This window comes from Macaca fascicularis, chromosome 1, assembly GCF_037993035.2.
Source record: "Macaca fascicularis isolate 582-1 chromosome 1, T2T-MFA8v1.1".
Classification (NCBI taxonomy): domain Eukaryota; kingdom Metazoa; phylum Chordata; class Mammalia; order Primates; family Cercopithecidae; genus Macaca; species Macaca fascicularis.
Genome location: NC_088375.1, coordinates 218,714,725 through 218,727,347, shown reverse-complemented (window position 1 = coordinate 218,727,347; position 12,623 = coordinate 218,714,725). Strand labels below are relative to the sequence as shown.

At 52.2% G+C, this 12,623-nt stretch overlaps 2 protein-coding genes across 8 annotated transcripts in view; one reads left to right on the top strand and one right to left on the bottom strand.

Moving 5' to 3' along the window:
• Nucleotides 1-6,806, top strand: part of SZRD1 (SUZ RNA binding domain containing 1) — a 33,416-nt gene extending 26,610 nt beyond the window's left edge. Inside the window, exons 2-4 of one of the 6 annotated variants that reach the window (XM_005544661.4) lie at nt 50-99; nt 1,891-2,142; nt 3,717-6,806. In XM_005544661.4, the coding sequence (XP_005544718.1) occupies nt 50-99; nt 1,891-2,142; nt 3,717-3,819 (405 nt within the window). In that variant the 3' untranslated portion in view covers nt 3,820-6,806. Of the gene's footprint in view, nt 1-49; nt 100-1,887; nt 2,143-3,689 lie in introns of all 6 variants that reach the window. The other 5 variants (XM_015442157.3, XM_005544660.4, XM_015442155.3 and 2 more) reach the window with 5 other exon arrangements.
• A 499-nt stretch (nt 6,807-7,305) lies between these two features.
• SPATA21 (spermatogenesis associated 21) overlaps nt 7,306-12,623 on the bottom strand; it is a 40,965-nt gene continuing 35,647 nt past the window's right edge. For both annotated transcript variants that reach the window (XM_005544665.4, XM_045387314.2), the window contains 3 exons: nt 9,378-9,553; nt 8,007-8,184; nt 7,306-7,485 (listed from right to left, as the gene is read on the bottom strand). In XM_005544665.4, the coding sequence (XP_005544722.3) occupies nt 7,428-7,485; nt 8,007-8,184; nt 9,378-9,553 (412 nt within the window). In that variant the 3' untranslated portion in view covers nt 7,306-7,427. The remainder of the gene's footprint in view (nt 7,486-8,006; nt 8,185-9,377; nt 9,554-12,623) is intronic.

The window sequence follows — 12,623 nt, the reverse complement described above, 5'->3', positions numbered from 1 at the left end:
TATTTGAGAGAGATTTTTTCCTCTTTTTATATACATTTTTTTTCTCTAGGAAATAGACAGACGGTTGGAAAAAAAACTGAAGATCACACAGAAAGAGAGGTAAGGCTGCTGTCTGGTCTGAGGGCTCGAGCTCTCTGTGGTTTGAGAGCTGGGCAGTCAGTGGTGTTCTCCAACTGGCCATTAGGTTTAGCAGGTCCTAGCAGGTCAGGCTCTGGGGCAGCAAACCCTTCCCTCCAAGTTGGAGACCAGGATGTGGTGGCTTGAGGCTTTAGGGGTGAGGCTGGGGTGTTGCACCTGCCTCTGACCTTTGTGGGTTCCCTGCGTGAGGTCATCTGATGGGATGTGAGGAAGTGACAAGTTGGAAGACTTGAGTTTTAGGCCTGGCTGTGCCCCAGTTGCTCTGAGGTCTGGGGCAAGTCGTTTCCCTGCTCTGGACATCAGTTTCTTTCTCTGTGGCATGAGTAGTGTGGGCAGATGATTTCTCTGGGTCCCCAGTGACTTGGTGGTTTAGGGTATTATAAGGGTATCCTGGAAGAAAACATTCTAGGAAATTCTTGAAAAACCTTTAAAAATAGCTTTGTTCTCCACCAAGACGACAGAGGAGGGTGTTTCCAGAGTAGGTGAAAGTTGACTTCGGCTTTCTGTTTTGGGCTTAGGGAACCTGTTGGTTTTCCAAAAGTACAAGGGACAGGAGGGAAGATAGGACCTCTCTGGATTTGCTTACTGGCCTGCACAGTCATTCCCCAGGAAACTCTGGGGTGCTCTGCCTGCCTGCCAGTTTTCCTGGCTCCCTGCCTCTTTGATCAGATTGCTGGCTCCTTGTCTGTCTGCTTATCTCAGCAACCACACTAACCCTGGGTTACAGTCCCCGTTCCATACCATTTGTGTCCTACCCAGGACTTGTTTCCATTCACCCTGACTCAGTTCCTCCAATCCCGACTCCTGACAGTGAAAGCTCTGAAAGCAGGCCTGTTTGGTTCTGAAGAGAAGCTGGTTGACTGCTCTGGGGAGGGTCCTGGTGGCTGTTGTTGGGTGGTCATTCCTGCCTGGGTTCCTGTCTCCTCCTGTGGCTTTTGTTTCTTTCCCTTCATGTGTTGTTGTCCCTCTTTGTTTTTTGTCATTCCACCTCTCCTTGTGGACACATCGCCTTGATGTACGCGTCCACCAGCCTTGGACAATGCTTTTCTTTTGAGCATTGCCAAGCACTGTTTCTAGGTGCATCCTTCACTCCAGCCCCGCCGCTGTCCAAAAGACCAGAAAGCCCTGGCAAGGGAGGTTTCTCTGTTCAGAAGCTCTTTTGAAGAGGATTCAGTTGTCTGGTGTAGCTTGTCTCTGGGAGGCACAGGCCACTTTCACTAGAAGGTGGCTTGGTAAATCTTGATGCCAGGCAGGGATGGCACAGTGGGCTCCTTTGTAGTGTTTGTCTGGTTTGAGCATGTGATGGAAGATTTGGCTGAGAGTGAACACTGCTGACCCCTAAGTTCAAAGGCTCCCACCCCACCAGCCAGTCCTACTCTGATCTGTGTAGGGAAGCTGGGATCTTAACTGACGTCATTCGATTCTGGACATAAACTGTTTTGCTGCAGGGCCAAATGGTGGTTGATGTGGCTGTGGTGAACACGGGGATAGAAGGAGGTGGCGTTCCAGCCCCCATGGCCAGGGGTTAGGGCTGAGGAGCAGTTCCTGTGGCCTGCCAGAGCTGGTCACAAGCTTGCTTTTTTGGGACACGCTTCTTGAGGAGTGGAAATTTTGCTGTCTGGTCAGAGGCCAGAGAATCATGGGTAGAATTAGTAAGGAGGGAGAGGAAAGTGATGAGAGGTGGGTGTGGGACATGGACAGGGCTTCCTTAGGAGCATGATTTGTGAAGCTGTGTTTGCTCTTTGTCAGCAGGAAATCCAAATCTCCTCCCAAAGTGCCCATTGTGATTCAGGACGATAGCCTTCCCGCGGGGCCCCCTCCACAGATCCGCATCCTCAAGAGGCCCACCAGCAACGGTGTGGTCAGCAGCCCCAACTCCACCAGCAGGCCCACCCTTCCGGTCAAGTCCCTAGCACAGCGAGAGGCCGAGTACGCCGAGGCCCGGAAGCGGATCCTGGGCAGTGCCAGCCCCGAGGAGGAGCAGGAGAAACCCATCCTCGACAGGTGAGTGTGGCTGGCAGGACCGGCCAATGATGGCTCTCCCAGTCCACCCAGGAGGAGGAGAGCATCCTGGCTACGTGTAGAGTAGTGAGAAGCAAGCAGAGTCAGGGTAGGAACCATGCAGCTCCAGCCGCGGACCCCAGCCTGTTGGGGATAGTTCACTGTGCTTCATTGGCTGGGCACGGCTCTCAAAGTCTATCAGGAGGTGGCAGTTTGCTGGCATGCTGCCTCTGCGGTTGGTAGTCACCAGGGGGCAGTGTTGCATTGAGAGTAAAGGCATGGATGAGCTTGTGTCAAAATGTGCCTCTTACCTCTTCTTAATTTAGAACGACTTGACCTCTCTGGGCCTTAGTTTTCTCATCTGAAAAAATGGGATAATAATACCAACCTTATCAAAGTGTTGTGCAATTCATTGAGTAAATGAGCATAGGATGTCGAGAACCTGGGCTGGCAGAGTGGAAAGTGCCCAGATAAGTGCTTTGGTTATATTTTCTGGGTCTCCAGTATGCCCGCTGTGATGTTTTTGTGAATTTTCTAAATTCCTTTTTACTCTTGGCATTTTTTTCTCTGCAGTATTAGAGGTTGCATTATATAAGTTTGTCACTTCCTAATCAAGCAGTATGCATTAAGACGGCCTCCTTCTGACTTTGAGGGGCCACTATGGCATGGCATCCTGGGACTTGAAGAACTAATCTGCATACCTTCTTTCTAGCTCTTCATAATTTTGAAGAGATACCTGTTCTCTTTGTTGTTTCTCCTCTAAGTCTTCACCTTTCCAGGGTGGAAAATGCGTGCTTCCTTTAGTTTCCTAGAGTAATACGAGTCAACCATTAACCGCAGAGTTTGGAGAGGAGTGGGAGGGAAGAATTGGGGGGCAGGGGATGTGTCCCTCTGCTGAGCTCTTGATTCCAGCTCTTTACCTTGGCCTAACATCTGGAGATTCCAAATGGTTCTGCAGAGCATGTACTGTCCGTGGTCACGGCCTCTGGGCAGAGTGGGCCCTTGAGCACTCCCCCTGCCTACAAGTGAATGCTGGCAGCTGAGCAGGGGGAAAGAATGCTGTAGCTGCTGGAGGTGAACATGTACCACCGACCCTACCTGCTCACAGGGGCCTCTCAACTTGGAGGTGTCCTGAGTCAGCTTCCCAAAGAAGCAGACTTGTGGAGCCAGAGTGACTTGGGCCCCAGCTACAAGGACAGTTGATTTTAAGATGGGTGACATCTAAGCCAGGTGCAGTAATCCCAGCACTTTGGGAGGCCAAGGCGGGAGGATCACTTGAGGTCAGGAGTTCAAGACCAGCCTGGCCAACGTGGTGAAACCCCATCTCTACTAAAATTACAAAAATTAGCTTGGGTGTGGTGGCGTTTGCCAGTAGTCCCAGCTACTGGTAGGCTGAGGTAGGAAGGATCACCTGAACTTGGGAGGTGGAGGTTGCAGTGAGCGGAGATAGCGCCATTACACTCCAACCTAGGCGACAGAATGCGACTCCATCTCAAAAATAAATAAAAAATAAAGAAATGATGGGGGACATCTATTATATCCTTTTTTAGGCCTTCCTCTGCTTTTCTTCCTTTCAGGCCAACCAGGATCTCCCAACCCGAAGACAGCAGGCAGCCCAATAATGTGATCAGACAGCCTTTGGGTCCTGATGGGTCACAAGGCTTCAAACAGCGCAGATAAATGCAGGCAAGAAAAGATGCCGCCGTTGCTGCCGTCACCGCCTCCTGGGTCGTCTGCCACGGGTTGCACTGCCGTGGCAGACAGCTGGACTTGAGCAGAGGGAACGACCTGACTTACTTGCACTGTGATCCCCCTTGCTCCGCCCACTGTGACCTTGAACCCCATGCACTGTGACCTCCCCCCTTCTCCCCCTTCCCACTGTGATTGGCTCATCGACAAGGGCTGTCCCAAGTCAATGGAAAGGGAAAGGGTGGGGGTTAGGGGAAGGTTGGGAGGACCCACCAAGGACTCAGAGAGTCAGACAGTGCCACTTGGCCACTTGGGGTAAAGCCAGTGCCAGCAATAACAGTTTATCATGCTCATTAATTTGGGATTTCAAAACACAAATGAAAACTCACACCCACCCACCCCCAAGTGCATGTCTCCATCACTTAAAAAGTAAGTTCCATTTGAAAATATCCTTTCTTTTTTTTTTTTCTTCCTATTTTTGTTTGTTTATACAAATATCTGATTTGCAAGAAAAAGTGCATGGGAGGGGTTTTAGTGGTTTAACGAATTTTTAATTAAGAAAGGGTAGTTTGGTAGTCTACTTAAAAATGTTTCTGGGAAATTCACTAGAAACATTAACCAATAGGATTTTGGTGAGCTTAGCTTCTGTATTCCTACTGCCGCCCGGAAAAGGGGCAGGGCTCTGCAGCCGCCAGGACAGATGAGCACCCCATGCCTATACCTCCCTCCCCGAGCTGAGTCCCAGGGCATCTGGGCCTTGCCTGGAGACTGGGCTAGCTCTGTAGGCTCGGAGAGCCTGGGGAGGGTGCCAACCCCACCTCTAGTATTTTGGGAGATAGGGAAAGTGAACAGACTTCCCCTTCCCATACCCCTCAGGGTGGTTCCCTACCAGCCAGGCTTACTACTAGAAGAGAGCAGAGCGCCAGGGAGTGAGACTGCATCCCTGGGCTTGGAAGTGAAGGAGAGGAGACTTGTTTAGTATTTTGCCATCGGCACAAGGAAAACCAGGAGAGAGTCTGCCTCCAGGACTCTGAGCCTTCTGCTTCGTATGTTCAGAAGGTGGATAGGTCTTCCCACTCCAGCATGGCTTGAACTCTTAGGGGTCTGCAGTGCTCCATCTCCATTGATGGCCCCAGCTCAGTAACTATACCTGGTACATTTCCTGTGTGCAATCAGTACCTTGAAGGCAGAACATTCTGAATAAAGTTGGAAAAAGAACAGCTTTGCTTTGCAAAGATTGATGACAGACTGGTTCCTCAGAGGCCTAGGTTCCCATCACCCCTTTTTCCAGAGCGAGGGCCTGGAATGAAGGCAGTTTATCCTCTGTCCCTAGAGCCTGGGGTTTGCTTTGGCTCCTTGAGGTGGAAGAGACTAAGAGGGCAGCTGCCCAGAGCGGCTCTGTGTGTACCTGGTTCCTCTCAGGCTTCCTGATCCCTTCCATTGCACTGCGCCTTATCCCTCAGCCAGCCAGACGGCCTCCTTGCTCCTGACCAGCAGATACGTTTCGGGGTGGTTGGTGTGGTTTTGCGATGAGGGCAGCACGTGGTGGCCAAGGTGGCAAGCTGAGTCTCACAGGCTCACTCCACCGCTGGTTGCCTGTGGGAATGGTGGGCCAGGCCCAGCAAGCCATGCCCCACCACGTCCTCCCCTCTGGAGGAAGCGCCAGCTGCCAGCCAAGTCAGCAGCTAGTCCACAGCACAGCCTTATAACCGTAAAGCCAGGCATTGCCCATGAGCAGAGCTGGAAGCAGAGCTTCAGTCAGTGAGAGGGAGGATTACCTTCAGGAGAAGGCAAGGAAGAAAATTGGCTGCTATCTTTATAGTTCCACTGCCCTAACCAAGTGTCCACATTCTAAATGTATAGTGTCCATCCCTCATGTAATAGTGGTTTCCCACCCAAAGTGAGACTTTCCTTTTAATTGGAGAAGGGTATAGAGGTAGTCCAGGTGGGAAGGCCAGAAGTGCTGGTTGCCCAGCCATTGGGACCACCTGTTCTTGCCCCACTACCCTCTAGTAGGGGCCAAAGTAAAGGCTGGTTGGTGGGTGTCTGGGTTGAGGATGTGGCAGGGACTGGTCCTCCCACCTCCCTCTGGCCAAAGATGGGCTTTGCCCGCTGTGTGCCTGTCACCACCCACCAGCAGTCATGCCCTGGGCTTCCCAAATGGAGAGGTAGCAGGCAACGTTTTTAAAAAGAAAGAAAACAGGAAACTGTATTGTGTTAGAGGGAGGCGGGAGGGGAGATGAGGAAACGGTTTGGATTTTGTGTGTGGGAGGGTATTTTTTTGGGGGTAGTTGTCTGTAACTTTCCTAAGTGCTTTTTTTCCTTTTCTTTTTTAAAGTAAGTTGCAGGCTTTGGCTTGGAAAACCCCAGGGGGATGGGGGGCAGAAACCTGAGGCTGCTGCCCCTTTATCTGCCTTCACAGTACTGTCCCCTTCCCCCAGCTCCTCCCTGACCCCATGGGCCAGGCCTCAGACCTTCCAGCTAACCGCTTCCCATGAGCCACTACTCTGATGTCAGCCTATAACCAAAGGAGCTGGGGGGTCCAGGCCTGGTGACCAACCTTTCTCAGCCCACTCAATCAGGGTGCTCCCCACCTGCAGGCAGGAGGCAACACCCTATCTGCTACCATCAGCCCCTTCCAGAGCCCATCTGCCCCGCCCAGCCCTGCCCTGCCAGCCCAGCCATACCCTGCTCTGCCCTATCTTGGGGGTGCCCTGCTCAGGGATGGGCTGGCAGGGCTGCACCCAGCCTCCCTGGTAAGCAGAGACTCAAGAAACCTCTGGGGTCCTGTTTTCTGGTTGTGTGATCCCAGGGGTGCACATGGGCCCCTTGGGTGTCTGAACAGAAGGGTATGGGAGGGAGGGCCGCACCCCTGCAGTCTTACTCTGCTGGTGTAGCGGGCAGCTGCCCACTCCCACCCCGTTGGCAGATTAAGCATTTTATAAATTGTATTTTAAATACATGTTTTAAACTTGTCAGATCTTTGTCCTCATTTCAGTCCCCGCCCTCTACCTCTTGCTGTGGCCGCTTATTTAACCCTGGGGGGTTTCCCTCTGCCCAGTTGCAGGGAAAGACTGTCTTTGGTAAAATACTAGGCTGGGTGGTATGTGGGGTGAGGGGAAAGGACCCACCCCTTAGGGCTCCCAGAGAAGTAGAGCTCTGGGTCCTGGGGCTCTGTCGGGGGACCATGGCAGAGGCCACCTCCTGCTCTTACACAGGGCCTATCTTGGAGCCAGTGGAAAGAGAGAACGGCTGCTTTTGTGGGGCTCCCAGTCCAGAGGGGGAAGCGCTCTTCTGAGGAGGGGCCTAGCCCGGTGCTTTGAGAAGGCACAGAAGGTCAAGACTTTGCATGCAGGGGCACCTGTAGCAGAAACCCCAACCCTGGGCAGGGCTTCAAGGTAGAACCCTACACTCTGAGAGCCCAGGGGTGGCTGGGGTGACAGCTTGAGGACCTTCCTTGGCAAGAGGCACAGGGGCTGAAGTTATTGGTATTTATTAGCTTACCAGGCCACAAAAGCAAATTCCAGCAGCAGCTCCTGTCTGGTGGCCCATCTGTCTGCAGGCCTTGAGCAACTGTCCAGAGTCAGGCCTCCAGAGGGTCAGTGGGTTCGAGAAGGCACAGAGCTGGGCCACTTTCTGCTGTCAGAGTTGTGTTCCCTGGGGAGGGCAATGGGGCAGAAGGGTGGGAAACATTTGGCCCTTTCCCTGTCTGCCAGTACGTGAACCATCCGTGCATGCCCAAGTGAGGAGAGAGAGGCGGCCTCCCCTCAGAAATGGTGGACCCAGCAGTCGGGCTTAGGGGCCTGATTCCATGTCCAGGGCACCCTTCCCCAGCGGCCTGGAGGGGGACTGCTGCAGGAGGCGCTCCCCTCTGCCCAGGTGCACAGTCCGCTAGTCCTAATGTTGAACCATAGGGAACTCGTAGCCCTCAGTTAGGTGCCACTGAGTCTCGGACACAGGAGAGCAGCAGCACTCTGGCTTCAGTGGAACAATCTACCGGGTACACATGCCCTCAACAAAGGTTTTTTTTCTTTGCCTTTCACCCTTTCTCCTCCCTGGAATAAGCAGCCTCTCAGGTATGGTCTCTTAGAAAGATGGATTCCCAGGCATTAGGCCAGGGGCCTCTTAAGGAAGGATCTGGAAGGGCCTAGGCTGGGGCCCTTTCTCTGGGCACCCACCTGTTTCCTTGAGATCGTGACTGGAAGAAGGGGCTACGGATGTCAGGAGCCAGGCCAGGGGTTGTGCACTGGTCTTGCACGTAGTGGTTGGTTGGCTTCCTGCGGACCATCTTCTTGTCCATCCGTGGGCAGAGCGGGATGCAGGGCACCTGGGCATAGGGGCTCTGCAGGTTGGGAGCTGGTGAAGAAGGAGGCAGAAGGGGGAATGCTTCAGAGCACGCCCAGCCTCGGGAAGCAGGCAGATTGAGGTGAAATCCTGGCTTTGCTACATAATGGACTAGGCACTTTGGGGCAAGTCACTTAACCTCTCTGAGCTTCTGAGCTGGAGGTGATAGTGGTACACACCTCACAAGAGTTGATGATGAAGATTAAAGGAGAAATATAGGCAAAGCACTCAGCTCTGTACTGCACACAGAATAAGAGCTGGTAACAGCTTAACAAGGAGCAGAGGTCTTTGTGACGGGTGCTGGCAAAGTCTAGTAGGCATACTCTAGAAAGACTGCAAAGCTCCTATCCTGTTACTTGGCACACAGTAGGAGTCTAATAAATGGTACCTGGGGAAGGAGGCAGGCTTGCCCAGTGGAAAGAGCATAGGTTTTGGGGTCACACCTGGATATAAACACCCCTTTCCAAAACACACTAGCTAGGGGCATTGGGCAAGTTGCTTAACTTAATCAGTTTCTTTTTTTTTTTTTTTTTTTTTTTGAGATGGAGTTTTGCTCTTGTTGCCCAGGCTTGAGTGCAATGGCATGATCTCAGCTCACTGCAACCTCCGTCTCCCAGGTTCAAGCGATTCTCCAGCCTCAGCCTCCAGAGCAGCTGGGATTACAGGTGCTTGCCACCACACCCGGCTAGTTTTTTAGAGATGGGGTTTCACCATGTTGACCAGGCTGGTCTCGAACTTCTGACCTCAGGTGCCCACCTCAGCCTCCCAAAGTGCTGGGATTACAGGCGTGAACCACCATGCCCGGGTCAGTTTCATTTTTCTAATCTGTAAAATGGGGTGAATACATGATTATGAGTATTAAATTCCAGAGCATCTGCAAAGAGCCTAGCTCAGTGGGCACTCAGTAAACAGCTGGGATTGCCAGTCTCTACAGCTGTTCTTTCTCGGTCCTGGCTCATGGGACCAACCTGTGCTCAGGCTAAGGCAGGAGGGGAGGAGTCCAATGCAGGAGGCCATTTTCATAGGCCTAGAAGGAAAATAGTGATTATCAGCCGTTTTCCGATGTACACAGTTAAGCCCAAAGTGGGAAACTGGCCTCTCAGCTCCCTGGGCCTGGCTGCCTGAGGGCCCAAGGAGAGGAAGCCAGATGGGCAAGAGAGCAGAGCCCCAACCCTGGCCCATCCCACCCTGCCCAGGGGCCTCACCATAGTTCTGCTGCTTCAGCCGGCTGAGGATACTGAGGACCTTTCGTTCTGGGACTTCTGAGCTCTCTTCTTGCTGGGGGTTATAGGGAAGCTGCTTCTGCAACCGCAGCCGGCCTATGGCCGCTTCCATCTCCTGGGCCTTGCAGGTGCCTGCCTTCAGCTTTTTCTGGTAGTAGCTGGGGAGGCAGTGCCCACCCATCTCAGCCTGGCTGTGTTTAATTCACCCTTCTCCTCCTTAGCCCCTGTCTCTCTGGCCTGCTCTGGAGCAGGAACACAAGCCCAAGAGTCAGGAAACCTGGATTCTAGTCCCAGCTCAGTCCTTAGCTTTCTGTGACCATGAGCAAGTCACTGCCCTGCTCTGGGCCTTAGTTGCCCTGTGTAAAATGGAGGAAAGAGGTTCTCTCTACCCTGTCAATGCAAGTGACTTGACTTCTCTGAGCTTCGAGTTTCCATTGGGTAAAACAGATAAAACAGTTCACATGCCTTAGGATTAAATAACAAGGATGAATTAACACAGCCTCAAGCACGCAGCATGGTGTCTGGCTCACGGAAAATGCTTTGTACATGTTACCTATTATTTTGGGGAGGGGCGTGGCGGGGAGACAAGAGTCTCACTCTGTTGCCCAGGCAGGAGTACAGTGGCGTGAACATGACCTCACTACAGCCTTGAACTCCTGGGCTCAACTGACCCTCCTGCCCTAGCCTCTCGAGTAGTTGGGACCATAGGCACCAACCACCACGCCCAGCTAATTTTTTTATTTTGTGTAGAGATGTGGTCTCGCTGTGTTGCCCTGGCTGGTCACAAACTCCTTGCTTCAAACTATCCTTCCACTTTGGCCTCCCAAAGTGTTGGGATTACAGGCATGAGCCACTGCATTACCTATGATTACCTAATGATTTTATCACTGATACATTTACTTAGATGTGCAAGTACTTAGCTGTGCAATTAACTCCTGCTCATCTTCCATATTTCAGGTTAGGGACTCTCTGCTCCAGAAAGTCTTCTCTGTCCTATCCCCACTCCTACCCTACAGAGTAACTAGGCTCCTGCTGGAGGCCCCCTGCAACCTGTAGTTACCCAATTATATACCCCCTGCAACCCGCTTGATTTTCTTAACTCACTGCTTGCCTTTTCCCCCACTAGACTGCGAGATCATTCATTCAGTAAGTATTCACTGAGTGTTCACTGTGTCCTGGCCACTCTTCTAAGTGATTGGAAAAGAGTGAAGGAGACATCCACACAGTGTCCCTGTATCATAGCCTCAGCCCCACCTCTTACCCCAGCCATCTACTAACACCTTGGGCCAAGGGTGCTGCAGTGGCTCCTTTCACACAGGCTTCAACTAACTTTGCACAGGGACGACCCTACGGGTCCCACCTCAGACGTGAGCCTCTTGCTTCCTGCCCCAGGGATTCTCTGACACAGGGGATTCTCAGAAGTGCAGGGGAGTTAAGCACCTGTGGGGCACCCTTACTAAAGGTGTTAGTAGATGAGCTGTACAGGCTTTTCCCTTTCTTCTCCTGGCAGTTCTGAGCTGCCTTTTTTTTTTTTTTTTTTGAGATGGGGTTTCGCTTTTGTTGCCCAGGCTGGAGTGCAGTGGTGCAATCTCGGCTCTCAGCAACCTCTGCCTCCTGGGTTCAAGCGATTCTCCTTTTTTTTTTTTTTTTTTTTTTTTTTTTTGAGATGGAGTCTTGCTGTGTCGCCGGGCTGGAGTGCAGTGGCCGGATCTCAGCTCACTGCAAGCTCCGCCTCCTGGGTTTACGCCATTCTCCTGCCTCAGCCTCCCGAGTAGCTGGGACTACAGGCGCCCGCCACCTCGCCCGGCTAGTTTTTTGTATTTTTAGTAGAGACGGGGTTTCACCGTGTTAGCCAGGATGGTCTCGATCTCCTGACCTCGTGATCCGCCCGTCTGGGCCTCCCAAAGTGCTGGGATTACAGGCTTGAGCCACCGCTCCCGGCCTCAAGCGATTCTCCTGCTTCAAATTCCCAAGTAGCGGCCGGGCGCGGTGGCTCACGCCTGTAATCCCAGCACTTTGGGAGGCTGAGACGGGCGGATCACGAGGTCAGGAGATCGAGACCATCCTGGCTAACACAGTGAAACTCCGTCTCTACTAAAAAAATACAAAAAACTAGCCGGGCGAGGTGGCGGGCGCCTATAGTCCCAGCTACTCAGGAGGCTGAGGCAGGAGAATGGCGTAAACCCGGGAGGCGGAGCTTGCAGTGAGCTGAGATCCGGCCACTGCACTCCAGCCTGGGCGACAGAGCAAGACTCCGTCTCAAAAAAAAAAAAAAAAAAAAAAAAAAAAAAAACCAATTCCCAAGTAGCTGGAATTACAGGCATCCGCCACCACACCCAGCTAATTTTTTGTATTTTTAGTAGAGACTGGGGTTTCATCAGGTTGACCAGGCTGGTCTTTTCTTTTGAGACGGAGTCTCGCCCTGTCGTCTGGGCTGGAGTGCAATGGCGCAATCTCAGCTCACTGCAACCTCCGCCTCCTGGGTTCAAGCGATTCTCCTGCCCCAGCCTCCCGAGTAGCTGGGATTACATGCCCAGCTAATTTTTTGTATCTTTAGTTTAGACAGGGTTTCACCATGTTGGCCCAGGCTGGTCTCAAACTCCTGACCTTGTGATCCACCTGCCTTGGCCTCCCAAAGTGCTGGGATTACAGATGTGAGTCACCACACCCAGCCCTGAGCTGCCATTCTTAGTCTCCTCAGAAGATTCTAGGAGGTGCTTGACTCAGTAACACATCCTTGAATTGGCTCCTCCTTCTTTGCGGCACCCCTTCCCTTATTCCTGCCTCCTGGGATCGTTTCCCACATCAGAGTCAGTGAAGGGGTGGCCAGCCCCTCCACACCTGTGGGTGTTTCTCGTCTGGTGGAACGAGAGACTTGAGAAAAGAAAGAGACACAGAGACAAAGTATAGAGAAAGAAAAGTGGGCCCAGGGGACCAGTGCTCATACAGAGACCCATGCCGGCACTATTCTCTGAGTTCCCTCAGTATATATTGATCATTATCTCTACCATCTCGGAGAGGGGGATGTGGCAGGACAATACGGTAATAGTGGGAGAGAGTCAGCAGGAAAACGTGAACAAAGGTCTGTGTCATAATTAAGTTTAAGAAAAGGTGCTGTGCTTTGATGTGCACATACACAGACACAGCAGTGGTGGATTAAAGAGCAGTATTGCCGCTAGCACGTGTCACCTCCAGCCCTAAGGCGGTTTTCTCCTATCTCAGTAAATA